Genomic DNA, 26900 nt, shown 5'->3' with positions numbered 1-26900 from the left:
GCGCCATCCTCGGGTGAGCTTATTTGTGTTTATCAACAAAAAAAAAAAAAAAAAAAATTAAATGTAGATATTCTACTGTATTTAGATCTCAATCTGGAACATGTTCCTCGACGCTTCTTTTTCATATAAATGTGGACGGCGTGTTAGCGAACGAGCGTTTCTAAGTTACCTGGAAGCAAAAATGAGAAGATGCCAAAGCTGCAGATGGCGGTTAGCAGTTAGCGGTTAGCGGTTAGCGGTTAGCGCTTCTACCGGACGGCCAGAAGGTCCCTGCTTGGAGGGCCTTCCTGCATGGAGTCTCCTTGGAGTCTGCGTGAGGTTCCTCAGGGTTCTCCAGGCTCCTGCACCAGGTTCACTGGAGATCCTACATCCACAAACAAACATTCACCCTCTCATTCACACATAGAACCATCCATAATACACATGTATATATGTTACATATATTTTTAGGTTTACATACCTTTAGATTTATTTTTAAATTTAGTTTTCATTTTCTTAATTTATTTTTAGTTATTTATTTTGATCATTACTGTTATTTCTATTCTATTTGTATTATTATTTATAATAATGATAATAATAATAATGATTATTATTATTATTGTTATTGTTGTTATTATTATTATTATTATTATCATCATTTATTATCATTACTATTATTATTACTTTTATTATTATCATTATTATTCCCTATTTTATTCTTTATTTTTATATTTCTATTATATAGTCATTGCTTAAAAACATAAAGGGAACTAATATACACATCCTAGATCTGAATGAATGAAATATTCTTATGTAATACTTTCTTCTTTGTGCTGACAATAAAATCACACCAAAATGATCAATGGAAATTAAATGTATGAACCCATGGAGGTCTGGACTCCAAATGAAAGTGGAAAAACACGCATACTTTGATTTAAGGTCCTGAAAACAAGTCAAACTGAATCAGTGTCGTTTGATTTCACACAAGTGTGTTGCCGCCAACTCCGTAACCCGCTTCACGATGGCGCTTCCTGATAAACTGACCTTTTTAAAAGTGTGTATCCGGTTGGGAAACACCTGCTCTCACCTGCTTTCTTCAGCCACAAGAAAACTAGCTTTCACTGCTGCAGTGTTTTTGGTGAACACATTCTGCTGCCAGCGCAGTTTAAGTGGCTTTTATTTCTTGGACAATTTGTAATGTTTCTGGAAGGCTAACTTTAGCATGTTTGTTGTCAAAATACCGACGTAGATTGTACTCTTTGACAACCCTCACAAAAGACACACCGCTTTTTGTCCTCGAAGCACAAACATGTCTTGTTCTTCCCAGCCTTCCATCTGCATCCACTTTTCTCTTCATTTAGGGATCGTTTGTATTCCTCACTTGTTAAAAACGGGGTCGATGTGGAAATACTGCCTTCTTGTTTGGATGCATGATCAATGTGAATTGTGGGAAATGTAGTTTATGGTCAATACACGCCTTTGACTTGTTTATTTTGAGACAATCAGACCTTTTGAGACGTTCTCGCGGGCCACATTTGGCCTTCGGGCCTTGAGTTCGACCCGTAACACGTGTGCAGGGTCTCCAGTGGACCTCCTGCATGGGTTCGGACTGCGTGAGGAACCCGGAGAACCCTGAGGAGAACATGGAGACTCCACACAGATGAAGCGGATGCGCCAGATACGCTTCAGAGAAGTCAGAGTCGCAAGAAAACGAGCCTGAAAAGCAGAAATGATCGAATTGAAAACAATTCAACGGACAATGAATGGATGGATTTGCACAAACGGAAGAAGAGATGCACTTAAAAACTGTTGAGGCAACTGCACTTTCACACCAATATAGCTTTTCTTTCTTTTTTATTTTTGTTGTAACTACACCTGAGCACTCTTGTCGCACAAACATCAAATCCAGTTTCGGGCCGTGAGTTCACGCCTAGGCCTTCAGTAGTGCTCCAATTGTCACTCCACTCCTCAATAACTCTTTCATGGCTATAAAAATGACCTTTCTTAATGTTTTCTTGAAAAGTCCATCTTGAAAATGGCAGCTTCAGCCATCATGGGTTGACAAATTAGCTGTTACATCAACACAACTATATGTGTGTTCCTGCAGTGTGCTTTCAATGCAGCCTGCTAGCTCTGGCTAGTACACTCTGACTCTTCAATCAAAAGTGACACGCTAACATTAGCATAGCCTTCTAGAAGGCCTTAGTGTCACAACTCATAATGGGATCAGTTGAAGCAACATTTCAAAGACACTAGTTTTTGCCCGAGCGCCTGTGAATCGGATTCTGCAGGCCTCCAGGCAGATTTCTTTGACTTTGCCCCTGCCTGGCAACAAGTGATGGCTGAAATGTGACTGGCTGAATGCTTTCATATGAAAATACATGTCTAGAGGCAACACAGACAGGGAAAAAGCTAATCATGGACAAATTATAATTACATTCAGTCTGTAATTATGATATTTTTTAGGCCAGCAGAGAAGGCCTTGCAGGCCCTGATCGAACCTGACCATATCCACCTCAGCAAACCTCATCGTGGTTCTCTGTGACAAATTATTCATCAGTTTTTGTGCTTTTGCACCGCGGCTCTCAGAGAAACGCTATTTCAGAGCTGTGCATGTACGAACGGATGACAGTATCGGTAATAAAGTTGACTTCGAGCAAACAAATCGATGTGTTGCTAACACGTTTTGCTAAATATGTTTCGGGGAGCCGGTTTGTCCAAATACTTAGGCTACTTCCTGAAAATCCACCCATCTCTACTTTGACAGCGGTTAGCGCGGTGGGCGGCAACATTTACCGCTCAGAAAGTCATTTCCCCGAAGTAAAGACAACACCGGGAGCCAGACAACGCTTTGGAAATTTAAAATAAATGAACACGGCATGTAACGTTTTATATATTTTTTGACTTTATGCAATGAATCCAGACGCACTCCAAAAAAAGATGTTTGGTTGAAGGTTACTCTAAAGAAAAATACTCAACGTCTATGTGAGTCTTTCTTGTATTTATAAAAAAAAAACAAAAAAACTTAAATGATTCGCCAAAAAAACGAAATTGCTGGTTTTTTTTCAGAGCAAAAAAATATCTAAACACGTTTTACTCAGATGTTACAAACTCGCCATCAAAATTCAAAATGAACGAGCTAAAATAACATATATTTTAATTAAACACTCGTTCAAAAGCCACAAGGAGCCGCGGGTCGACGTCTAATCTTGAAGTTTCTCCTTCGTGTCCACGGAGAAACGTGTGTCGGCGTTTTCCTGCCAGCTGGCGAGTCATCGTTTGAAACCTTCACAAGCGTTCACAACCGTAATCTAAGCTAATCCTGGCGGAGTCTTGGGCTTCTCGGTGTTCGCTCGCGCTCCGCCGAGTGTTTCTATCAGCGCGGCGGTTGAACGTCCTGGATTCTCTGAGAGCTCCGAGGCCGGGCGCCACATCGGCGCTCCTTTCTCTCCGGTGGTTACGGTTTGGTCGGTGCAAATGGATTTTTCCCCGCATTATCTTTGCCCTTCCTTTTGTTTTCATGTGGAAAAACGGAGTGTGGGAGCGACTCGGTCCTGCTTTTTCTGTCTCTCCGGGCCGGATTAGCGTTTTTTATTTTTTAGTGGCTGCGAGGCTTCCGGTGGCCGGAAGCCGTGGTCAGGTTCGGCCGGTGGACGCGGAGCTCTCAAACTCCCCGCGGGACCCGATCACTTCTCTGATAATGATTAATACCTCGGTTGGTTACTGCGGCAACTCGTGACTTTCTTTGCCAGAAAGTGGCAGACGTTGGTTGGTAACCATGGCAACACAGGAGTGACCTCAAATCAACAGCACGTAGAAAATCATTCCCGTGGTTTAACACGGCGACCCTGAGCTGGACGGCCGTCCTGATCAGCATTAGCTTCCGTACCGCTTTCTCCTCCCAGCCAGAAGCTCCTCGGTTGGAGGCTTCCTGTGAGGAGCCTGGGGTTCCTCAAGGTTCTCCGGGTTCATTGGAGAACCCGAAATTGCTCGGGTGAAACACTAAGATAAGACGCTTTCTTTATCTCCATGAGGGAAATTTGTTTGTCAACAACAATAAACGACAAGAATAAAAACAGAGTGTCAACAAGAAGGATAAAAATGCTACGTCCTTCAGGTGGAGCTCCACCCTGATCTTCTCACAAGCGTCGCCAAATTCTTCCGTTTGCGACGACATTTGGTGAACAAAGCTGATTCCGAATGTGCGTTTGTCTCCACGTGACATTGAATGGTGGATTCCTGGTAGCTTTGACTCAAAGGGTGAACAGCGGTACGTCTCTGGATGGAGCCTTGAACCTCACCTCTCGCCCGACGAAAGCTACCAGAGACCTCCAGCACCTCTGAGGTCGCGAGTTCAGGAGAAGCAGTTTAGATACTGAGTGACTGAATGAATGTTCATCTTACCACGCTTACAATCTACGCACTCACACTTGGACTCGGAACAACTCAGACATCTACAAATGTTGTCATTTTGACCGTTTGTTCTTTATCCTTTCACCTCGTAAACCGCATCCCTTTTGAGAAGATAATGGATGAAATAACCCGACATTAATGTATTCTTTAAAGAAGAACGCCGTGGATTGTTTTCGTCTTTCAGGCGTTTTGCTTCCGAGGAGTACCTTCATTTGACGGGGAAACATTTCCGCGCAATTATCCGGATTACGACCCTTCGGCAGCTGTTTTGTTTGTCCTCTGTTTATGTTCATCCGAACTACTTTAAAAGGAAAAAAAAAAAAAAACGTAATTAGTTACGAAATCGTTTAGCTGCCGCGAACCTGCCGCAGGCTGTTCTTAAGGGATCTTCAAGAGGCGCCGCATCTGTTTCTGGGTAGCTTCCCGAGCCGGGCATATTGGACGGGATTGTTCTCACACTCGTCTCTTTCTCTTTCTCTTTCTCCCCTACCTTCCGCTTAGGTTTCGCCAAATTGCGACCAGGTGTTGGTGAACGGTAAAGAGATCCGCGGGAAGCAGTCCTTGGCGGTGAACTTCACCTACCTTCACTTGTCCACGCAACTCCTGCTCACCGTCTGGGTGCCCAAACTCCCTCTGCAGATCGACGTGTCGGACACCGAGCTGAGCCAGGTCAAAGGCTGGAGGGTGCCGATAGTCACCAACAAGAGGTAGGTCAGGTGGTTCTCGATGGGATCGGGGTTCGGGGACCCGAGGCGCGAGCGCTCCGTCCTCGGGCTGCGGTAGATACGTGCGGTATCATCGCAAGTAGGACTATCTAAAACAGATTTGTAGCTAAATGACCCGTGACGGTGTTTGTGTTGGAGTGCTTCTGGCTGCCCCTTGCGTGCCTGCCTCAGCATGCAGGTCCATAGGTATGCTTCGGCGTTTACTGAATGGTGCAGTTGGGAGAGCATAACGTCCTTGTAACGAGGGCAAGGTCTACTCGACTGCGCCGAAGGAAACCATTATGGCATTCGTGTAATTTCCACTGAAAAGAGGCATTCAGCCTTTTAGAACAAATGCACATTCTCTCGAAGGGTAAACAATGCGGGTGGGTTGGAGGTTGGAGTTGGGGGGTGGTTGGGCGTTAAACAAAGCTGCATGTCAGCTTGTGTATAAATGTTGCCGTGTCCTTGTGGTTTTGCATCTTTACGTTTATACAAAAAGTAGGAGGGCCAACAACGAAGGTCCATCCATCCAGAAGCCAGAGATACTCCTTCAAGCTCTTCCCTGACAAGCCACTATAAGCCGGGTCGTCTTTACCGGTCTGAGGCCGACAGTCTTGGATTTGGATTTGCACAGCATCCCGGACGAAAACACAGACGAGTTCTCTGTCCGCTAGGTAGCATGTTAGCGGCTCCAGAGTCCGGGATGTTGTCCTTTCGCCACTTTTTAGTGAAGACAAGCACAGAACAGATACTCCCATTTTGATTCGCTGTCCTCAGAAGCTTTATGTGATCCAGTTTACTGTCCAAGGATCGTATGAATGCCGGAAGGATGGATGGTATGGCTGGCTGAGTAGGTTTAGCACGCCGCTAGCCAAGCATGGATACCGCCGTGCTTCCACCTCTTCTGCTTCCTCTCCCACCACTAACCGTGATGTCGTGAGGCTGGCCTCTGTAGATGTCCTGCAGATATTGTTGACTGCACTTGTAATCCGGTGCAAAAGACAAACAAATACGCAAAGAACTCCAATAAATCACCGTACGCTCAGGAGAGAAAATTGTGTCCATAAAGGTCCTGAGTGGAATCGGTAACAAGAAGGAGCCCAACTCACCATTGGAAACAAATAGCAGGTTGTACGATGACCAAAGATTCTGCGTAAACAGGCCTGGTACCCACCACTCCTGGGTCAGATACCTTCTCCAGCTCCTCAAAGCTTAGGTAGACTTGTGGGGTTAACTCTCATGTACCTCCAAGCACCCTGCTGAGGTTGCAGAGCTGCTCCACTGTTACACAGGATAGAAACCACGTTCCTTGACAGATCCTCGTCAGCAAGACCTCCGAGGAGACCCTACCCATGGTGGCTTAGAGGTTCCTGGGATCCACCATGCAGGGCCCAGTCTGTGATTCCAGAGGGAGTGTCCTGGATGCAATGACATGTATGCTCATGGTCCTCGGACCATCCACTCAACGCCATTTAACCTACATAACTTGTTGCTCGTAAATCATACCCATATCGAGATTTTTTTTAGGGGAATTTCTCCACATCGGACGATGAAAGCGAGAACTAATTTATTGTTCAAACATGCCCCACGTGTGCAACAATTGAAATTAAATCCCGGGCGCGGCGGCGGGGAAAGAATCCATTTTACACATAGAAAAAAAACTAAAAATCAACCGTAAAACCTGCATACTCTCTTCTCTGGTTGAAAGCAATCCTCCCTAATCGTCGGCGTATCTCTTCCCTCTGCCGGCGTCTCTGATGCTGTTTGTGGATCCGTGTGCCGGAGCGCATTGGCAATTTGTGTTTCTCTGATTTCACGTCCTCTGCAGCTCCTGCGTTCGCCCACTGCCGAGGCCTATTTTTCAATTTCCCCCCAATTTCTTTTCTGATAGCCGCGCGCCTCTATCTTCCCCCCTCCCTAACCGCTATCTCACCGGATGAAACATAAGAACTATCAGGCCCACACTTGTACGCAGACGTATGACTGTGGCTCCTCGGGAAATGGAAAGAGAATTCCTATGATGCTATGTGGGTAACACGCTCCCCGACACGCGCCCGGCAAAGAGGTTCTGTTCGCACCTTTGCGTAAACGCGACCCGGCGTGGACTCGCTAAAATGTACTTCGTGGAGATCCTACACGGCAGGGAAGGACACCAAAAGATGTTATTTCAGTGTCTACGCAAGTTCTCCGGCTTTTTCCGCGCTGAAAGCTTCCTCCGCTTGCGTCTTCTCACAGAAATCACCTTGTCCGTACTTGTAGTCTTATTTTGTAAATAGCCGTAAATAGAAACATCTACCTCTGTTTGGTATCAGTTGGTCATTTGGCCTTGGGGAGCATTTCCAAGACCCTTTATTTGTGACCTGCAAACTGTGGTTCTGAGAAGATGTGCTTCTTTGTGAAGCTTCTGTGAAAAAAAAAAAATCATCGGACTCAACGTGTGGTTTGTTCTTTAGCTAAAACCTGAATTAGCTTCCCTCAGCCCACCAGAATATTCTACGCCACCTAGCCAACAGGAAGAGGTAGCATAGCTTGTTGGAAGTCAGAAGATACCACGGTTCCTCTTTGGGAGTGAAGAGGATGGACAGGATCAGGAATGGACGGCACATGTTAGATGTTCTGGAGATGAAGTCCAGCTGAGATGGTTTGGACGAGGACGGAGAAGCGATAGAGGAGGTCTGGTGGAAGACAGAAATGCAGATGGTGAGAGAGGAGAGGAAGATAAGTGATTGGCTGTGGGTTGGATGGAGGCAGTTGATTGGCTGTTGAGACACTCGGCGGGAGCAATCAAAGGAGAAGAAGTTTGTGGAGGTTCTCATGGTGAGTTCTTGTTGAAATCTTCTTGTCTTGGCAACTGGACATTTCAACCCTCATCCGAGAGGCTTCTTTACATTACGAAGATCCGAAGTACTAGTAGTCGGGAGTCAAAACCATAATCTTATCTTCGTTTCTTCGCTTCTAATGACCTGTGAGAATTTTCCAGATAGAACTTCCAGGTTATTGGGTGGCTCCAGGTCAGGGGTGGGCAAACTTTTTGTCTCAGGGGCCGCATTGAGTTTTCAAATTTGACAGACGGGACGGGAAACCACAAGATATGATACATATAAAAAAATTCTAAAAAAAACATGTGTTACCAGCAAATATCGGACTCATCCGACATTTGTCCGAGCATTGTCTGACATTTGCTTTGAAAATAAAAGCAGCTCGGTTTTGAAGGTTCCGACGTTTGTTTGCGTTTCGTGAGCAAACCGTTTTTTTCCTTCGTAGCTTCACGTCCAGCTCATTCGTGTCTGTCGGTATGTCCGAAGTTAAGGCTAAATCACGAAGCTAATCTGCGTCTTCCAGCTCAGGAAAGTTCTCAAGTGTTCTCAAGTAGCTCCGAAAAGGTAGGTGATGGTGGTTTGTTGCGTAAATGGAAGATCTGCAGAAGCTACATGTCAGGGGGGTCGTTGTGCTAACGGGGGTGTCAGGCAATCCTGCTAAATCGCTCTTCTGTTCCAATGAACGACATCCCCGTTAGCATAACAACCTCCCAAACACCTAGCTTCTGCAGAGCAACACATCCATGCACTCGACAAACCACCGTAACCTGGACCCCCCCAAAACCCTCATTAGAGCTGAAGAAGGCTCTCAGGTGAGGCCTGAAATTCAAGTACGTTGCCAAAACAAGAAGATTTGACGAGAATTCACCACGATTACCTTCATGTATGTTCGTGACAGAGATGGTCACCTAACTGAAAAACTGAAGTTAAAGTGAATCCCCGATTTGGCGATCAATGATTCACCGACAGTTTTACTTCTTTTCTTCAACTTCCGCTCATTTCCGACAATTCAAACACATTTCACTCACGCTCTTATGGAGGATTCGTGATTAAGGCCCCAAACCTGATGGTTTGTATCTTCACCGTCTCTGATTTCAACCCCGAGTGGAAATTAAACCCCGGCATTTAAATCTTAATTACCAGATCGCCCAAAACCCCGGATGTCCCAATCTCATCTTTGCCTCTGTCTCTTCGTCTATCTCGCCTCCCTCGTCTCGTGCCAGACCCACCAGAGACAGCGAGGACGACGAGGACGACGAGAGGAAGGGCAAAGGCTGCACCCTACAGGTATTATTTGATTGCTTTTCATATCACACCAAAGCTTGTTCTGGAAACTTCTTCTTCATCTTCGAGGGGATTATCCCGAGGAGTGGAACGAGGACCGTTTTCCCCGCGACCGACTGTCCGACAACGTTTTTCTGCCGTCGGCACGAAAGTCATACCGAGAAGAAAAAAAAAGTTGTGTTGTGAAAAACCGTCATTTAGCTGTTTTTCCCCGCAGTATCAGTACGCCCTGGTGCGCGTCCTCACCCATTTCGTCACCGAACCGTCCGACCGAGGCGGCGAGATCGTCTACATGCTGGGCTCCGACTGGCAGGCCGACATCACCCACCTGGTCCTGGGTCAGCTGAAGGTACGCAAAGTTGTTGACATCATCTTCCCTTCTTCCTCGTTTCCTTCTCTGCAGAAGGTGCCGAAAGAGAGAGGGGCTACAGCTCGGTAGCATTGACGCTAAAGGGCGCAGATGCCGAAAAGCGTTTCAAAGTGCTGAAAAATACCGAAAGGATAGACTGCAAGTAAACCGACGCTATCAAACAAACTACGCAAACGGGAAAATTTTCACGGAAAACTCTATTTCAGCACACTTTTTGGATGGAAGGTTATGCCGTAGTTGTTTTATCAAGAGTCCAAAAACGGCGCTCCACATTTTCCTTCCTAGGGTACAGCAGTGGTCCACTCACCGGCGAGGCCAATAAGACATGGTGAAAAAGAAGTTTCCTCCTCCCGTTCTGAGCGGAAGCTCGGTCCAACTCCCCCGACTCAATTTTACACCCCCTCTCAAGTTTAGCGTAGATAAATCGGAGGCTAACCGGCCAACTCCCGTGCTTGCTAGAGTTTTCCAGGGAATCTAGATGATCGCCTATCATTCGCCCTTTTTTTTTTATGACACGCGATCCACCAACGCCACCTTTGCCATCGACCTGTAGGTCGCGATCGATGTAATGGCCGCCGCTGTCCTTGGGGTTCGAGACCGTGGAAGGCGCAGAGTGTTCCTCTGGCACATAAAGCACACACACCGTCCCTTCCACCCCGAACACCACTTAGCGGTATGATGGATGTCACTCACGTCTGCGCATTAACTATGGAGTGAGTGCCAGGAGGCAACGGCGAAAAAGAGCTGGTCTGGCTGAAGGCGATGGAAAAAAAAGAGCTGGCTTGGCTCTGGCTCCTTTTCTCTAGGTTGGAAATATTACTTACTAGCAGGTTGTGTGGTCACTAAGACACTATGACATGTTTGATCAAGTGATGGACACGTAGCGTCTGCGCTTGTTGTCTCCAAAACGTCGCAACAAGAGACGGCTAAACATCACGGCACTCGGCTGGCAATATATAACAATGATAATAATTATCACAATAATGATAACACAGATCCTCCAGGTTCCTCCACGGCCACAAAAACACACAGGAGGTTCATTGGAGACCCCAAATCTGGGAACCGGACTTGTATGTCTTCTCTTGAAGACGTTTCAACCCTTTTTCCCAAGTATAGCTTGTTGGCTAGAATCAAGACCGGGACCTTCTGCACCCTCCAAACACCCAGGAAACTCCCAGTAACTTCAGCCTCAGTCTTCGGGATCCCAAGGGTTTAACTCCTTTGTCCGGTTATACTTTTTCTAGTCCACGTGATCCCCAAAAGTTGCCTCTTTGTCCCCAATGAATGATACCTCCATTAGCATACCAACCCCCTTAGACCTTGTTCTGCCCATCAACTCTCCCATCTACAGCACACCTGGCAGTGAAAACCTGGCAGTTCTATTAGCAAACTCCCCACAGAAGCCTCTGGGACAAAGGCTGAAACATCTTCAAGTGCACAATTTCAAGTCCAGTTGCCACGACAAGAAGATTTCAGGGTGCCCTTGGTGACTGAAGGCCTCTGCAGACCCCAAATTGTCCCGACATGTGAATGAGAGGGTGGATGGTTGCAGGTGAACTTCTGTCCGGTGACAACTGGAACGGCCTCCGCCATCCCTGAAGGCAGGATCACCCGAATGGAAAATGAATGAATGAAAAATAAAAATGATAATAATAAAAGTAAAAATAACATTTTATCCTGCCCTCACTTGCCAAACAAAGCAGACGTTATATTGATCCGTAACTCTTAAACAACTGAAGGCTTTATTTTAGTTTTGGTTCGCCCTCATTCTTACAATCTCTAGAAAATATCGACGTGGACGCACAAGGAATATTTATGAGCGTAAAATAGGACCGGTTCACGGGAGTTCTGTGGAAGAATTGGAAATATAAGAAATAAAATGCTAAAAGTGCTGCGCGGTGTGTTTGCGCTCCACAGGTGGAGGATCCCCGGATCGCCCGGCTGATCGACGGACGGATTCTGATCGGACGCGACCTGGGGATCACCACCATTCAGGTATCTGCACCATTTTTTAATTCTTTTCATTTATATTCATATAAATAAACAATGCAATATTTATTATACTAAAAAATACATATATGTATATTTTTTTCTATGTAAAGTAGCATTTTGAATGTCTTCTCCACTGTATCCATCTACATGCCTTGGAAATGTATTTAACTAATACTCTAAAAAGCGACGTGCACGGCTGTTTTTTCCCTGAAATGTAATATTTTAATCTGTTTTCCCGAAACCAATTTTTAAAAAAAATTTAATTCGGCGTCGCGTGTCAGAAAAACGGCCTGGCGGCGAGTTTACGGTAGCAGCAGCGGGGGATCAGCTGAATGGATGCTAGCATCCCTCCAACAGGAGATTGCTGCATGCATGAGCATGAACACACACACACACACACACACACACACACACACACAGAGGGACACACACAAGGCAACAGCTGTGCTCTGTTTTGGGGGAGTCAGGAGAGAGAATCCACCCGGCGAGACGCCAGAGCCGACAGCCGTCATTTGAGAGTTTGACATTTCAATTTCACCCTGGGCTCCGTCTCCCGGAGCTTCACCTCGTCCCTCCTTCTCTTCCCTCTCAATCCTTCTCTCTCTCTCTCTCTCTCTCTCTCTCTCTCTCTCTCTCTCTCTCCGTCCAACCCTGACTGTGTGTGTTGAGGAACAATCTCAGAGATGTCAGTCAGCGCATTGTGTTACCTCGCTGTGGGTGGGAATGAATTTGACGTGAGATGTTCTTTGTGCGTCTCCGGATGGGGTGGCGCTCGCCAACACGGGGTCCCTAATCTCAATCACACTGACTTACACACTCCCCACTTTCTTTTTTTTTTTTTTTTTTCATCTCCATCGTTCCTCCCCTCCCTTCCCTCCTTCTTCCATCGTTTCCTCCGAGCGACCGGCTTCGGCTCACCTTTTAGCTCCTCAGCCTTCTGCTTTGTTTGCGCGACTCATCTCGGCTGAACGCTCGCACATGGGAGCGCAGCTGGGGAACAGATGGCGACAACAACGTGTCTGCATGGCGTGTGTGTGTGTGTGTGTGTGTGTGTGTTTGCGTACGCTCCAGTATTTACAGGGCTTACGCCGTATGGGTGATGCGGAGCGACAGCAGCGGTTAATTCTCACCAGCGTCATTTTGCTTTACTTTCCATCATGTTTACCATTGACTATATTCTTTTAATTTTTTTTTTTTTTAAATAAATAACAATAATAATTATGAATATTCACCAATATAATATAATAATATTAAACATCATAATTATATATACACCTATATATTATTTATTATATTATAAATAATAATAATTAAAAATAAAAATGCTGCCATGTGTTCCGCTGTGGATACACAACGTCAGCTTGCTCGCTGCAAACTGCGCTTGCAAATCTGCACATTAAACATGGACACCTTGTTGCCTTTGGGTGTGTGTGTGTGTGTGTGTGTGTGTGTGTGTGTGTGTGTGTGTGTGTGTGTGTGTGTGTGTGTGATACACAACGTCACCTTTGTCATCCAGATGTTGACCACCAATGGTCGGACCTGCACGTGCAACATCTGGGCTGTGGAGGTGCACGTCTTCTCATGGACGATGAGGCAGGTCTTTCTTAGGATTCCCATCGCAGGCCTTCCTGTGTGGAGTCCATGTTCTCCTCCTGGGGTTCCACAGGGTTCCTCAGGGTTCCTCAGGGTTCCTCTCGCAGTCCAAACTCCTGCAGGATGTTGACCAGATGTGTGAATGACAGGATGAATGTTTGTTTGTCTGTATTTCTGCCCCTGTGACCCAGCGGTGCAGGCTGAACCCGGAATTTAACCCTAAGTGGTTCAGAAAATGAATGAATGAAACACTGAATGAAATATAAATGAAATAGTGAATTAAGGAGTAAATGGATGGAGGGATGAGTGAGTGAATAAATGAGTGAATGAATGAATGAATGAATCAACGCTGTTTCTACCCTCTTTATATTTATTTATATATATATATATGTGTGTGTGTGTGTGTGTGTGCACATATATATATATATATATCTTCTTCTTCTTTCGGCTTTTTCCGTTAGGGGTCGCCACAGCGAGTCAACTTTCTCCATCTAACCCTATTCTCCGTATCTTCCTCTCTCACACCAGCTACCTTCATATCCTCTCTCACTACGTCCATAAATCTTCTCTTTGGTCTTCCTCCAGACCTCTTGCCTGGCAGCTCCAATTCCAGCATCCGTCTACCAATATATTCTCTATCTCTTCTCTGTACATGACCGAACATATGGTCATATGTACATATATATATATATATATATATATATATATATATGTGTGTGTGTGTGTGTGTGTGTGTGTGTGTGTGTACATATGTATGTGTACACACACACATATACATATGTGTGTGTACACGTATGTATATGTATATGTGTGTATGTGTATATATATATTTTATTTTATTTTTTTTACTGTTTATACAATTTCCTACTATTATTTATTATTGTTAGGTTTTACTTGAAACTCTGGTACAACAATTTCCTTCAGGATGAATAAAGTTGGTCTTAGTCTTATATAAATTATATTCTGTTATATATACTATTGTATATCCTGTATATATACTCTATTATATATCCTGTATATATACTCTACTATATATCCGCTTCATATACCCTACTTTATATACTCTACTATATATACTATATATATACTCTATCATAATGCCGATGTATATACTCTTCTATATATCCTGTTTATTTATACAAATATATATACTGTATATATACTCTATTATATATCCTGTATATTTATTCTTCTATATATACTGTATAAATTAATCTACTATATATCCTGTTTATATACCCTACTATATATATTCTACTATATATCCTGTATATATACTCTTTTATATAGCCCGTATATATACTCAACTATATATTGCGCATATATATATACTCTATCATATATACTCTATATATACTCTACTCCAGATTGTGTGTATGTCTACTGCATATATATATATACATATATATGTATATATATATATATATGCATATATATACACGTGTGCATCTCTATTCTATTTTCATCACATGCTGTAAAATGTGTCTGATAGCTCAGAGGCAGGCTGGTTTCCAACTCTTCAATATGTAGAATGCTTATATCCCCGTGTCATTTTTATGAATTTATTCATGTATTCATTTTCTTTAATAAATGTCTGGTGTTCAGGTGCTCTCCCCGCTGTCTGACTCAATCCTGGCGGAAAAGACCGTGACCGTGTTGGACGACAAGGTGAGACTAACCCATCGGAAGGTCGGCGCGCCGAAGCGCCCTTGAGCAAGCGGAGTACAGCGCTTCACTTAACATTTCTGCAAAAACAAACTAAATGCACCAAATGAAAATGTCCGACGCCGCCGTTCGATCAAAACCCCGCTAAGAAAGTTAGCCTAGCATTTCCCGATCGGTGTCATTTTCGATTCAAAACAACGAGCGCCGCCTGGAAGGGGAGAACATCATTTACCAGTTACGGCGCCCTGTGATTATGGTTCCTGGGAGGAGAAGACCACCGAGACGCGCCGCAAAACATAAGAAAACAAAAAGGAAGCCTTCGGGGCGCTAATCAAGACAAATTGCACAAGATGTCATCAAGGAGAGGCTCGTTAGAGACTCCAGAAATCACCATTAACATCACAACGGCGACGTCGTTTATCATAATTTGTTTAAAAATATGCGTCTGGAGCTTCTGCCTCGCAGCGAGAAGGTTCGATTCCCGCCGGTTCTTCTCACGGCGGCGGCTTTTCCGAGACCTTCTAGATCAGGGGTGTCGAACTCATTTCTCATGGCGGCCACATACGGCCGAGGTAGATGTCAAGCGGGCCGGACCATTAAAATGATAGCATACTCAGCAATAAATAACCAAAACATCATGTCTTTCCTCTGTGTTGGTGTAAAGAAGTACAAGGACATGAGGAAAATCTTGTAATTTAATGAACAATCCTTTTACAAAACATTTCATGAAACACCTCATATTTCCTTTGACAAAAGTGCGATTTACTTTTATCATTCACATGTTTACATTGCAACTGATCCCACTGATGGTACAAAGGCACAAAACTTTAACAAGTAATTGGTATTGAAAAATATGATAATGCACTTTAAGATTAAATGAGACTTATAAAGAAAGGGATTTTTAAACCATTTCCACATGTGCATATAAAATCTAAACTGAATCCCCGCCTACACCTTACAAACCAAAAAGAGTGCTATTGAATGTGTGAGGAAGAGATATTCACCTGTAAATGTGTAAACTTCATCCATAAAACATGCATACTCATACAATACATACTGAAAATGCATGGAGTTGCATGAAAATTGAATTCCACCGTACTCTTTAGTAGTGAAGCTGCTGACTAACATTAAATTGCACATTTTCACTAGCAATTAGCTAGCTAGCTTTTACCGCTGCTGCACTGATTTCTCAGCTATGGGTGAAAGATGATGCTGTTTCCTCAGACCTGCCTGTGATTGGTCGATCTTATCTCTTCTCAGTTTCTTTGCAAGCCGTCATATTTTTCGCTCTGATGAGTCTCGTAGCGGCGCCAAATATTATATTCCTTAAATACCCAAAGTTGTTGCAAACACACCGAGCACAAAGGTTTCCTGTGTGTCTCCGTAAATAAATAGGACGTAGTCAAATTTTCTTTGAAAATTCTACACTCTTTAACTACTTTTCTCTGTTTTGATAACGACATTTTGGCTAATGAGGGCGTAGCGAGAGCAGCAGGTGGTACATTGATACCGTCTGCTGATTGGTCCGTCTCACGTCTCAGTGATGCGGATTGTCGTCTACGCTGACCTAAATAGCGCCCCCTAGTGGAAAATTCTTGAATTGCATTTAATTTAAATAAATAAATCCTTGTCTTTTATGCATTTTTTCACTTTTAAATTATCCTGTGGACCTGGTCGAACCCCCTTGCGGACCGTATGTTTGACACCCCTGTTCTAGATGTTTCTGCGGATCCCCCATGAATGAATGCTCTGTCCCATCAAACTGAGAAGGAAAACAAATCAGGCCTTTTTTTTTGTTTTTGGTGTTTTTCCCAACAGGATTTCTTTATTATCTGCCACGTGTTAAGTGTTAATATTGAAAATGAACAGAATTATAAGACAATATTAATATTAAGCTGGTAGATTGCGGCTCCGCTGAGATCCGGCCGGCGTTTATTAAACCCAGACAGCATTATGCTTCTGCGAGCGGAGCTTATAGTCTTAATGCATGATTTGTTGGCTTTTATTATCTACTGCTGTATCCGCTTTTATTACCTGCAGTTTTAAAATAAGCTTTAGTTGTTTCTTTGTGATAGTGATTTTTTTTTTAATACCCTTTTCTCATAGCTGAACAATTAAATCGTAATATATTAGCGGGCGAACGCCATCTCATCGACTATTTTCGTCGACTATTTTCCGAAGCCCATCGAGGCACAGGAATAAAATAAAAAGAATAAACAGACGTGAATATTGACCGCCTCCATTATTGAAGGCTGAGTAATATTTATATTTCATTAAATAATCAAAGCTTTGTGGTCATGATTTTTTTAATTTTTATTTTTTAACCGTGTGTTTGCAGGTCACCATCACGGACCTGGGAGTCCAGCTGGTGGCGTCGCTGTCCGTCTCCATGGCGGCCAGTCCGGCGAATCCCCGAGCCGTGCAGTTGACCGCCGCCGCCTCCGACCTTCTGCACGCGCCCAAACAGGTAGGAGGCGCCACGTGCACGCTCCCGTGCACACCAACGCCAGGCTGTGCACACGGTATCGCCGTCAGATCGCTGCAAACTGCGCTTGCAAATCTGCACATTAAACATGGACGCCTTGTTGCCTTTGGGTGTGTGTGTGTGTGTGTGTGTGTGTGTGTGTGTGTGTGTGTGTAGGTTGGGTTAAAAAGTAATTGTGTGCAACAAACGCTTTATCCCAGCTATCTCCCTCTCAATGATAATTACTTTCTAATTAGGAGTGCGTAACTTCCAGGCTATTCCAACCACTTAACTACAATTACATCGACTCCAGGTGTGTTTTATTCGACACCCGTGGCCTCAAATATAATAGATAATAAAAACACCTTCTCCGTCCCCCGTCTTCCCTCCCGGGACGCCATCCTGCTTCCTGACAGAGCTTTAAATTAGCTGCTAAGATGTTGCGGTCATTAGTGGACAGCCTGTTTTCCTTGATGTCTCTTTACTTTGCACATCCAGTCGAACAAGAACTATTTCTTTCTTTCTTCTCTGCATCTTGGCTTGATTTTATCTCCGTAACCGTCCAGAAGGCCGTCGAGTGTAAACACATGAAGATCTGGTCCAGCGTTGTGTTGTAGCATCTACACGGGACTACAGATGGAAATTAGCTTTGAGCTATAATCTGGTACAAACATCTCTGCCTCTGTGCTTAATGTGTTTGTACACTGTCCCTAATAAACTTCTAAACAAACAAACAAACAACATAGTTTGGTCCAGAACGGTGCATGTCGTGATTTTTGGTGGTACTCGACCCAAAGTGAGGTGACCCAATGTGAGGAGGTTTATTTACAAGGACTGCACTGGTTTTGGTGTCTGAGGAGTCGCTGGAGTCTCAGGAACTTGCAAGGAAAGGCGAGATGTAGAGATCTGGAACGAGGAAAGGCGATATGTAGACCAGCGATCTGGCTCTGACGAGTCCTGATGATCCAGCACTGCAGACCTGCTGGAGTCCAACCTCCTGCATCTCCTGCACCTCCTGCCTTGACGAAAGCCTCCAGAAACTGATAGTATAGTGACCAAAAGAGCGAGATAATGGATACAAGCATCTGAGATGAGTTCCTGGGCCCTCTCTCTTGGAGATAGAGATCCACCAAATCCAGAGGAAAGGCTGAGGAGGCCTCCTGGGCACCTGCTCGGTGAGACGTTCTGGGTACGTCCCACCAGGAGGAGGACCTGCTGAAGATCACGCCAGAGGGGCCACGACTATGGGCTAGCCTTGGAACACCTTGAGATTCCCCCAGAAGAGCTGGACCAAGTGGGAGGAGGAAGTCAAGGTTCATCTTCTCAGCCTGCTGCTCTCATGTTACCAGCCTCAGATCAGCAGCAGAAGATGGACGGGTGGATAGATGAACATCTACATTTCTTTTCTGGTCGCCTTTCTTCAGGGGTCGTCCTCATCCATGACACACTGCATCGTGACCCTGAGCTGAGATGACAACGGGGAATTGAAATCGCAAAAACAGAAGACAATTTCAGGACAACGGGTTCTTGAGGTGCACAGGTCCTCCAGGGGTTGAACCTTCTCAGCAGAGAAGAACTGGAAGACCTTATCAACAACACGCTGTGCAGCTACATTGAGCTGAAACGGCACGTTCTCTCTGATCTCGGTGGTCGGTGAAGGCCTTTACCACCACATCTGGAGGGCAAGAAACCTTCTGCTTCTGCCTGCGAAGCGTATTTTAACCTCGAAACCCCGATTCTCGCATTTCCGTCGACCATTCGGCATCGGCAGACAAAGCAGTCAACACCTTGTGAAAAGGTTCTTCTTCTTCAAAAAAAAGAAAAATTGTTTTTTTTTTTTCACACATTCAGTGTAACTAGAGCATTTATATGTTGTTTATTTTTTCTTTTTTAAGGAGGAACATCTTGTTCAAACACGCGTCCACCACTTACTTCTCCACGGGGATCCAACTCCACCTCCGTCAATCACGAAATCGTGCAAAATATGTAAACGGGCTTTCACAGATGTCACTTGTCACATGATGTAAAGGGTTGAGGACACTGGACTCAGATGGAGATTTTATGCAATAACCCTCGAGGGTTGGAGTTCATATCACATGACCTAACCTCCTGCAGAAGTAGGTCTTGCTGTCCTGCATTCACCATCCGCAGCGTGACCGTAGTTTGTTCAGTTAGTTAGGAAGGACCTCGTAAATCTTGCCGATGATAAGCTCCTCAACAACGCAAACAATTGGAAAGTGAGTTGAATGATGCGTCTCTGGGACCGAACCAGCAGACGTGAGGAGACGGACCTCCACCTGTGAGCTCCACCACCCCGAGAAGGACACTGGATCCATCTGTTGGCAAACGTCAATTCAAGTCCCAAAGATTGTACTTGTGCATCAAATGAAAAATAGCCGTATGTTAAGTAAGCGCGCCTCGCCCCACGGCAGCGCCCACCACATGCACCTTCGGCTGGAAGGACATGCAGGTCTCCAAATTTAAATCCATTTCTAATCAGTCAAATGTAGACAATGAAGCAAACGTTACTTGTATGTTCTACGAAGGTCTGGGACAAATGGGTATCTTTGTATCTGTATGGAAACACAACATTAGTCTCTTCCGTGCTCTCCTTCAGGAAGCTGACATGCAGGTCTCCAAATTTAAATCCATTTCTAATTCGGTCAAATTTAGAAAATGAAGCAAACATAATTCTAGAATATATTAACCGTCAGACCAATACTATCCATCGTGACCAAACACCAACCTCTACCGACCAACTCCCGTCACTTGTATGGTCTACAAAGGTCTGGGACAAATGGATATCTTTGTATCTGTATGGGAACACAACATTAGTCTCCTCTGTGCTCTCCGTCAAGAAGCTGACATGTGGGTCTCCAAATTTAAATCCATTTCTAATTTGGTCAAATTTAGAAAATGAAGCAAACATACTTCTAGAACATATTAACCGTCAGATACTATCCATCGTTGTGACCAAACATCAACCTCTACCGACCAACTCGCGTTACTTGTATGCTCTACGAAGGTCTGGGACAAATGGGTATCTTTGCATCTGTATGGGAACACAACATTAGTCTCTTGCGTGCTCTCCTTCAGGAAGCTGCAATAAGCGTTACTTGTATGTTCTACGAAGGTCTGGGACAAATGGGTATCTTTGCATCTGTATGGGAACACAACATTAGTCTCTTCTGTGCTCTCCTTCAGGAAGCTGCAATAAGCGCTTGGATCCAGTACAGCGACGGATCGGTCACGCCACTTGATATCTACGATCCCAAGGATTTCCTCCTGTCGGCAGTGTCACTGGATGAAAACGTCATCTCCATAACAAATCAGGTAGGACTCCCGAGGGGTTCCATTTCACGCGCTGATCAGTCTGGAGGTAGCCTGCATCAAGTTTACAGAAGCTCGACAAACCGCTCCCCGATCTTTTCAGGAACAGCACTGGCCGATCGTGGTGGCGGAGGGCGACGGGCAGGGGATGCTGGTTCGTGTAGAAATGGTCATCTCCGAGACTTGCCAGAAGTCCAAAAGAAAGAGCGTCCTGGCATCCGGGGTCGGTAACGTGATGGTGAAGTTTGGCGCCAAGAGCGAGGAGAGGGGGGTGATGGGACGAGGCGTCCAGGAGGACAACGGCGGGATGAACAACGGCACAAATGAGCAACAAGCGAAGGAGGGAGGAGTTTGGAAATCGAACAGTGCCCCGGTGGACCGAGAAGAAGGAGCCATGAGGAAGGTAAGAAGGGGACGTCCCGAGGGGTCTTCTTTTTACGCCGAAGTCTGAAATCGGTGCCTCTTGGCATCACCAGGTCAGCTCGACAACCAAGAGCACGGTAACCCGTTTGACTTCGGCCGGTAAGGCCGTCGGCGGAGGCAACAGCAGCAGCCGAGGGGGCGGTCCCAGCCAACCGGGGGACTACGGCGTCTACCCGGCACAGGTGGAGGTACCCGGGCCCGGAGACGGAGAGCTTACCCAGACCACCAGGGGACTGTCCGACCTAGAGATCGGGATGTATGCCCTCCTGGGAGTATTCTGTCTGGCAATACTGGTCTTCCTCATCAACTGCGTCAGCTTTGCATTCAGGTAAACAACAAGAATCACAACTTCGAGTCATCAAAATGAATTATGTTTTACAGTTAGTTGATTCGTAAAGTCTACGCGTGACAGGAAATGACAAGGCGATCTTCTTGTCAGGAGTTCATTATGTAGGTCAGTGTTGCTGCCTACGTTTTCATTGGAGATGTCCTACGAGACTACAAGTTTGGAGGAAACAACATCCCTCGGCCACAAAGACACCATGATATGAGCCGAAAGCACGCAACTTAATGTCGCAGCTTTATTTATTTGAAAAGTGTCACCGCTCGTTAGACCATCGGTGCCTGCGGTCGGACACGCAATCAAATGTTGGAAGCCCGATACACGACGCCGGTGCGTTTCTACGTTAATTATACTCTGATCGGTATCCGTTAATGATCATTCAGGAGCGTTAAAGCCCCAGGAGACAATCTACCACTTATTCGTAAAACTGTGCGTTTATTTCCAGATACGGCTAACAATGTGTCCGCTCTTCAAATCGCTTCAAATTGAGTCCCTGACTTGGCATCTCCGTTGCCGTTGCGTTGTGTTCGCAGATACCGCCACAAGCAGGTGCCCGTCCTGGAAGCCGGCGGCAACATGAACCACGCCCACGACTGGGTGTGGCTCGGCAACGAGGCCGACCTTTTGGCCGACCACTCGGATCAGTGTCAGGGCGGCCTGCCGGACGAGTGCACCACCATCATCGACCGCAACGAGGGCGCGTACGAGGAGAACAAGTACCTTCTGAACGGGGCCGGTAACACCTTGGTGATGGGCGTGGCCGCGGGGAGGGGCGGCGTCGGCGGAGGCGGGAGCTCCGGCGGCCACCGAGGCGTCGCTCACGGACAAACGCTGCCCAGGTCCGTCCCGGAGTCCCACCAGTGCCTTCCGGCGATCGCGACCTCCGGTAAAGACACCAGCGGTCAAACGGAGCACCTGAACAACTCCCCGCGGGCGGCGGCGGCGGCGGCGGCGGCGGTCGCTGCCGCCAAGCGCAAGCGCGTCAAATTCACCTCTTTCGCCACCGTTCTACCCAATGATAATCCAGGCGGGGGCCCGCATGCCAACTCCTCGGTTCTGGTAACCAACGGGAGCGAGGATGACATCAAGTGGGTTTGCCACGACATGGACCTGGGTCAGTCCGAAATAAGAACCTACATGGAGAGGCTACAAGACAATCTGTGACTGACGCGGTAGAAACTGAGGAAATGGAGGTGGAGGGGGGGAAGAGGAAGTGAGCCGGAGGGGAAGGATGAACAATGAGTACAATTCACCTGTAATGCCTTTGCGATGGATGAAGGGAGAGAGAAAAATGGAGGGATGAGTCGGCTCACGGTGAAGAGTAGAAGGACGCCGGACGGAACGCAAATCCTGCAGCCGAGTTGAGCGGAAAACTCAACGGGAGGTTTTTACCCGTACATTCGGTTTCCCCTTTTTCGGTTTCCCCTTTGCCCGCCGTCGCCGCGAAAGAAAACCGCCGTAGCAAATAGCGAATAGCATTCTGGATTCATTTTATATTATTTATTAAGATGTGAACGTAGAAATCCACAGTAATTTGTATGTTTTTTAAGGTGAAGCCTGCAAACCATGGCGTTACACGGTACAATCAAGGGTTGTTATTGGACAGACGTTGCATTTAAACAACAATAGGAAGACACACACACACACACACACACACACACACACACACACACACACACATGCGGTCTTCCTTCTCGCGTTCCAATCGATGGATCTGGTCTCCACAGCGTTCACCTTCATGCCGCACACCTGCAGAGTGGCTACCATTCTTTTCTCCACAAATAGGGTCTGGAGCGATCTGTTATATTTCATTTAATGAAATATGTAAAAAAAAACACATATATATGAAATTATATACAGCATATTCCGAATACTCGACTATAAAATCATGCAATCAGTGGCCATTTTTTTTTTTTTTTTAAATTCAAACACCAGAATTTGTCAGGAGTCAGACTGTTTCTCCCTTGGATCCACGACAGAGGCATTTAAACTTGCACAATTTACAAACAGGAAAAAAAAAAAAAAAAAAAAATGAAAAAAAAAAAAAAAAGGACGCCGGCGTGTTTGAGCTAACTTCCTGTTTAATGAAAAACAAACAAAAAAAAAAAAAAAAAAAAAAAAACCTTCCAAGCCGACGTCGGCGTTTCCCTCTCTGTTGGAAGCCGGCGGCGCCTCTCCTCCACCGCCATTGGGACGGCGGCGGCGGCGGACGCTCGTTCACGCCCCGAATCTCTGCCACGCGGCGCAAAAACGGCGAACTGAAACCACAGATGAAGCCGGGGCGACACCCACGCAGATAAGAGCTCATTTTTATTTAACACTTATTTTTATTTGCATTTCGGATGGATAGATCATTTTTTTAGTTTCCCCCCCCTGCCGTTTTTTAGCTAATACCCAACGATGTTAGCGGTAGCGTTTTGTTTTCCAGAGACTCGTGACGTGATTTCTCCGAGAGGTATTTATTTAAACGAACAGTCGAGAGGGTGAGGAGGGCGGCGGCGACCGACTGCACAGGTGACGTGACGGGGTCACCGCGGACAAAGGGGGGGGTTGCCTCACCTTCGTTTACGCTCAGGTGACGATTCTTGAAGAACAAAAAAAAAAAAAAAAAAAAAAACGACAAAAAAAAAACAAAAAAAAAAACACGGAACTGTAAGACGTTTTGGATTGCAATATTTATAAACATGTGACGGTTTCAGAGTACACTGTATGTTGTAAATAAATAAAAACGTGATTCGGGAGCGCTTGTGAATAAGAATCGCGGGTCGCTAGCTGACGACATGGTGATATTTTGTATATTTTACAGTGCAAATATGGCGCACAATACTATCTACCACAATAATGTGAAAAGTGAACTTACTGGCTCTTTTTTTTTTTCTAAAGATGTTCCTGTCTTTGTTTAAAGTATTTAATGAGTTGTCTTTGTACAGGGTAGGAATCGCTTTACCTCCGTGCTAAAATTATACCAATAGGGACAATCCGCGGTGCGTCGCGCTCAATTTCGCTCGGGGAACGTCGGTCTGAGAGAGGTGGTTCGTTAAAGGGGGACGAAGCTGAACCGAGAGAAGCCGAGCGGGAGTCGGATCCGCATCATCACGCGTACATCACTTTCTCCGAAACTTAAACAACTAGCAAAAACGCGAAGGTACATTTCCGCAAAGGGGAAACAGATGGTCGACCTCGGAGAGTTGCGCGGTTTTCGAATCTCGTCGCGGCAACCGTACTCGGTTTGTCTCCTCGGAGATGTTCCTCTTCTTCATCCCAGAGGTTCTTGAGCTCCCGCAGACAGTTGGGGAGTTTCAGGGGTGCACATGCCGAACGAGTAGGTTGTTGTACGGCAACTAGCTTGAATGGTAACATGGTCATCATTTGGGGAACAAAGGTAAGACCCACCTGAGATGGAATCCCAACAAGTACTCGCTAGACTAATGGGACGATTGCGCGAAACAGGAGGCATCCATTAGTCCACCTGGGCTGTGGTTCAAGCAGGAGTTGCCAGAACCTGGTTGGGGTGAGTTGTAAGGGTGCAGATGGACCTTCAGGTATGCGTGTGATTCTGTATTTGGGATGAACCTCAGCTCTGGGTTGTATGACCCCCCCTCCTCTGGTCAGGGAAGGTCACTCCAAAGATGGCGTCCTGGACTCCTCTCTCAAACAACCCGCCTTCTCCGGCCAGAACATGGACATTGCTGTCTCCCAAGGAGTTGCCGTTGTCCTTCAGGTGTAGGTGGACCGTGGAGTCCCGACCCGAAGAGGCGGCTCTCCCGCGTCGGACCATCTGTTTCCGCAGAGGCTATCCTTGCCACCAGCAGATACAGCTTCTGGGATGAGAGGGGAAACATCTTCAAGAAGACAAAAAAAACGCGAGTTGACCTGATAAGGATTGACCAGGACCCGGACGACCGAGAACCTCCACAGACACGGTCGGGCTTTCCTCCAATGACGGGACTAGATGAGCCACGTAGGCTCCACCAAAGCAATAGCTACGACACCTGGTGACAATTGTACTGTATATTCTGGACCCGCCGAAGTATCTGGTCTACTCCGATGTAGCTGCAGCAGCGCTGTGACAGAAATAAACTCCACTATCGTGCTCGATAGTCATGGTGTAAGTTAAACAATGGTCTCAAAATAATAAATGCGTCTTTTACTCTTCACCACGGTTTAAAAGATATTGTCTGCCTCTGACATGCCTCTTGGAAATTCTATTATTTTCGCAATTTGTGATGTGAAATGAGATGATGAGGGTTTTTTTTTTTTTGTTTTTTTTTTTCCTGAAGATTTTGTTATTTTGGAGAGGTGTTTTTTTTTCTTTATATACCTAGATAAGGATAATTGGATGCAGCCAGCGTAGGATTTAGGACCTGCAAGCTCACAAAATTAGCGCCAAACTGAACAAGTCTCAGTTTTGAGAACGCAAACGGGTGACGATTAAAACTAGATTTGTAAACGTATCTTTTCTGTTGCTTTAACGATCGATGTTTCTCCCCGATCCCGTTATTTATTTTTTTCCTCCCGTCCGTCCGCCAATCCGATCCACAGAAATTCACGTTTTAAGATATTCGCGGCGATCTGGAAGGTCGCCGGTCGTGCGATAAGTCACGTCTTACAGTTAGTCGATATTTCAGCCGCCCGGGAGAAAGTTTCATCTTCTCCATTTTGCTAACGCAAAATAAATGCACATTAACATAAAGACTGAGGAGAAACTCCAGCGGATTGATCCCGACCCCCGGAAACCGGGTCGGACGTGAAGTTGTTTATTTCATCCGCCTTGGTTTTCACGCGTTTTGTTTAATTCTCACCGTCAGCGGGTGCCGACAAAAAAACAACAGGCTCTTATTTTCAGAAGCAGACCTTTTAGCACTCCGGGGACAAGAGCTTCAGACATGTTTAATTTACGGTTTGTTTGTTTTTTCCCCTCTAAATAGTTCTTTTCGGATAAACCCGTGAAACGGCGGTAGAGGTGGGGGTTCGTCGAAGGGCGAAGTCAATCACGTCATCGAAGAGGGATGGAGTTGAAATGCGGTTTAGCCGTAGCGTTGCGGCTAAACGGCGGTCTGGACGCGGCCGGCTGAAGTGATTTTCTTTTCCTTTCACTCTTTGCTATTGTCATTGATTGAGCGTGGATCCATGGAGGCCAATAAAGACCCATAAACAAACTCCTTTCAAGCAGCTTGTTTGTCTTTTCATTTTCCATCCATCCATTATCTGTTCTGCTCACCCTCCGCTCGCTCGATCGATCGATGGCGGCGGACGAGAGGTCGCGGTCGCACTTCGGGCCGATCGCCACTCCAACGCAACACCGCCGCTCCGCTCTGTCGATCGTACCTGGAGAAAATAACGGGTCTTCACTTCCTGTTTTGCTTCTTCCACTTCCTGGAGAACCTGCAGGGGAAGCACATCCTGCACAGAAAGAGCTGAAAACATCTGGTTAAAAACATCAAGTCTCATACTTTCCATGATGGCTTCTGGTGGACGGTCCGTCGTGGCGTTGTTATCCAGGACCGGCTCCTGGACC

At 45.7% G+C, this 26900-nt stretch overlaps 1 protein-coding gene across 1 annotated transcript in view; it reads left to right on the top strand.

The window, feature by feature from the left end:
• The window catches only part of LOC147221237 (transmembrane protein 132B), a 309075-nt gene extending 282534 nt beyond the window's left edge, over positions 1–26541 (top strand). The window contains exons 7-16 of the mRNA XM_086169493.1: positions 4894–5099; positions 9142–9205; positions 9420–9551; positions 11490–11567; positions 14763–14825; positions 17161–17289; positions 20491–20619; positions 20720–21019; positions 21093–21367; positions 21916–26541. Of these exons, the coding sequence (XP_086025619.1) occupies positions 4894–5099; positions 9142–9205; positions 9420–9551; positions 11490–11567; positions 14763–14825; positions 17161–17289; positions 20491–20619; positions 20720–21019; positions 21093–21367; positions 21916–22546 (2007 nt within the window). The 3' untranslated portion in view covers positions 22547–26541. The remainder of the gene's footprint in view (positions 1–4893; positions 5100–9141; positions 9206–9419; positions 9552–11489; positions 11568–14762; positions 14826–17160; positions 17290–20490; positions 20620–20719; positions 21020–21092; positions 21368–21915) is intronic.
• Positions 26542–26900: the final 359 nt, after the last annotated feature.

The sequence above is a fragment of the Fistularia commersonii genome, chromosome 22, assembly GCF_037954325.1.
Source record: "Fistularia commersonii isolate RoL2024-O1a breed Wild chromosome 22, RoL_Fcom_v1.0, whole genome shotgun sequence".
NCBI classification, from domain to species: Eukaryota; Metazoa; Chordata; class Actinopteri; order Syngnathiformes; family Fistulariidae; genus Fistularia; species Fistularia commersonii.
The sequence above is the reverse complement of the archived record's forward strand: the minus strand, read 5'-3'. Positions and strand labels throughout refer to the sequence as shown.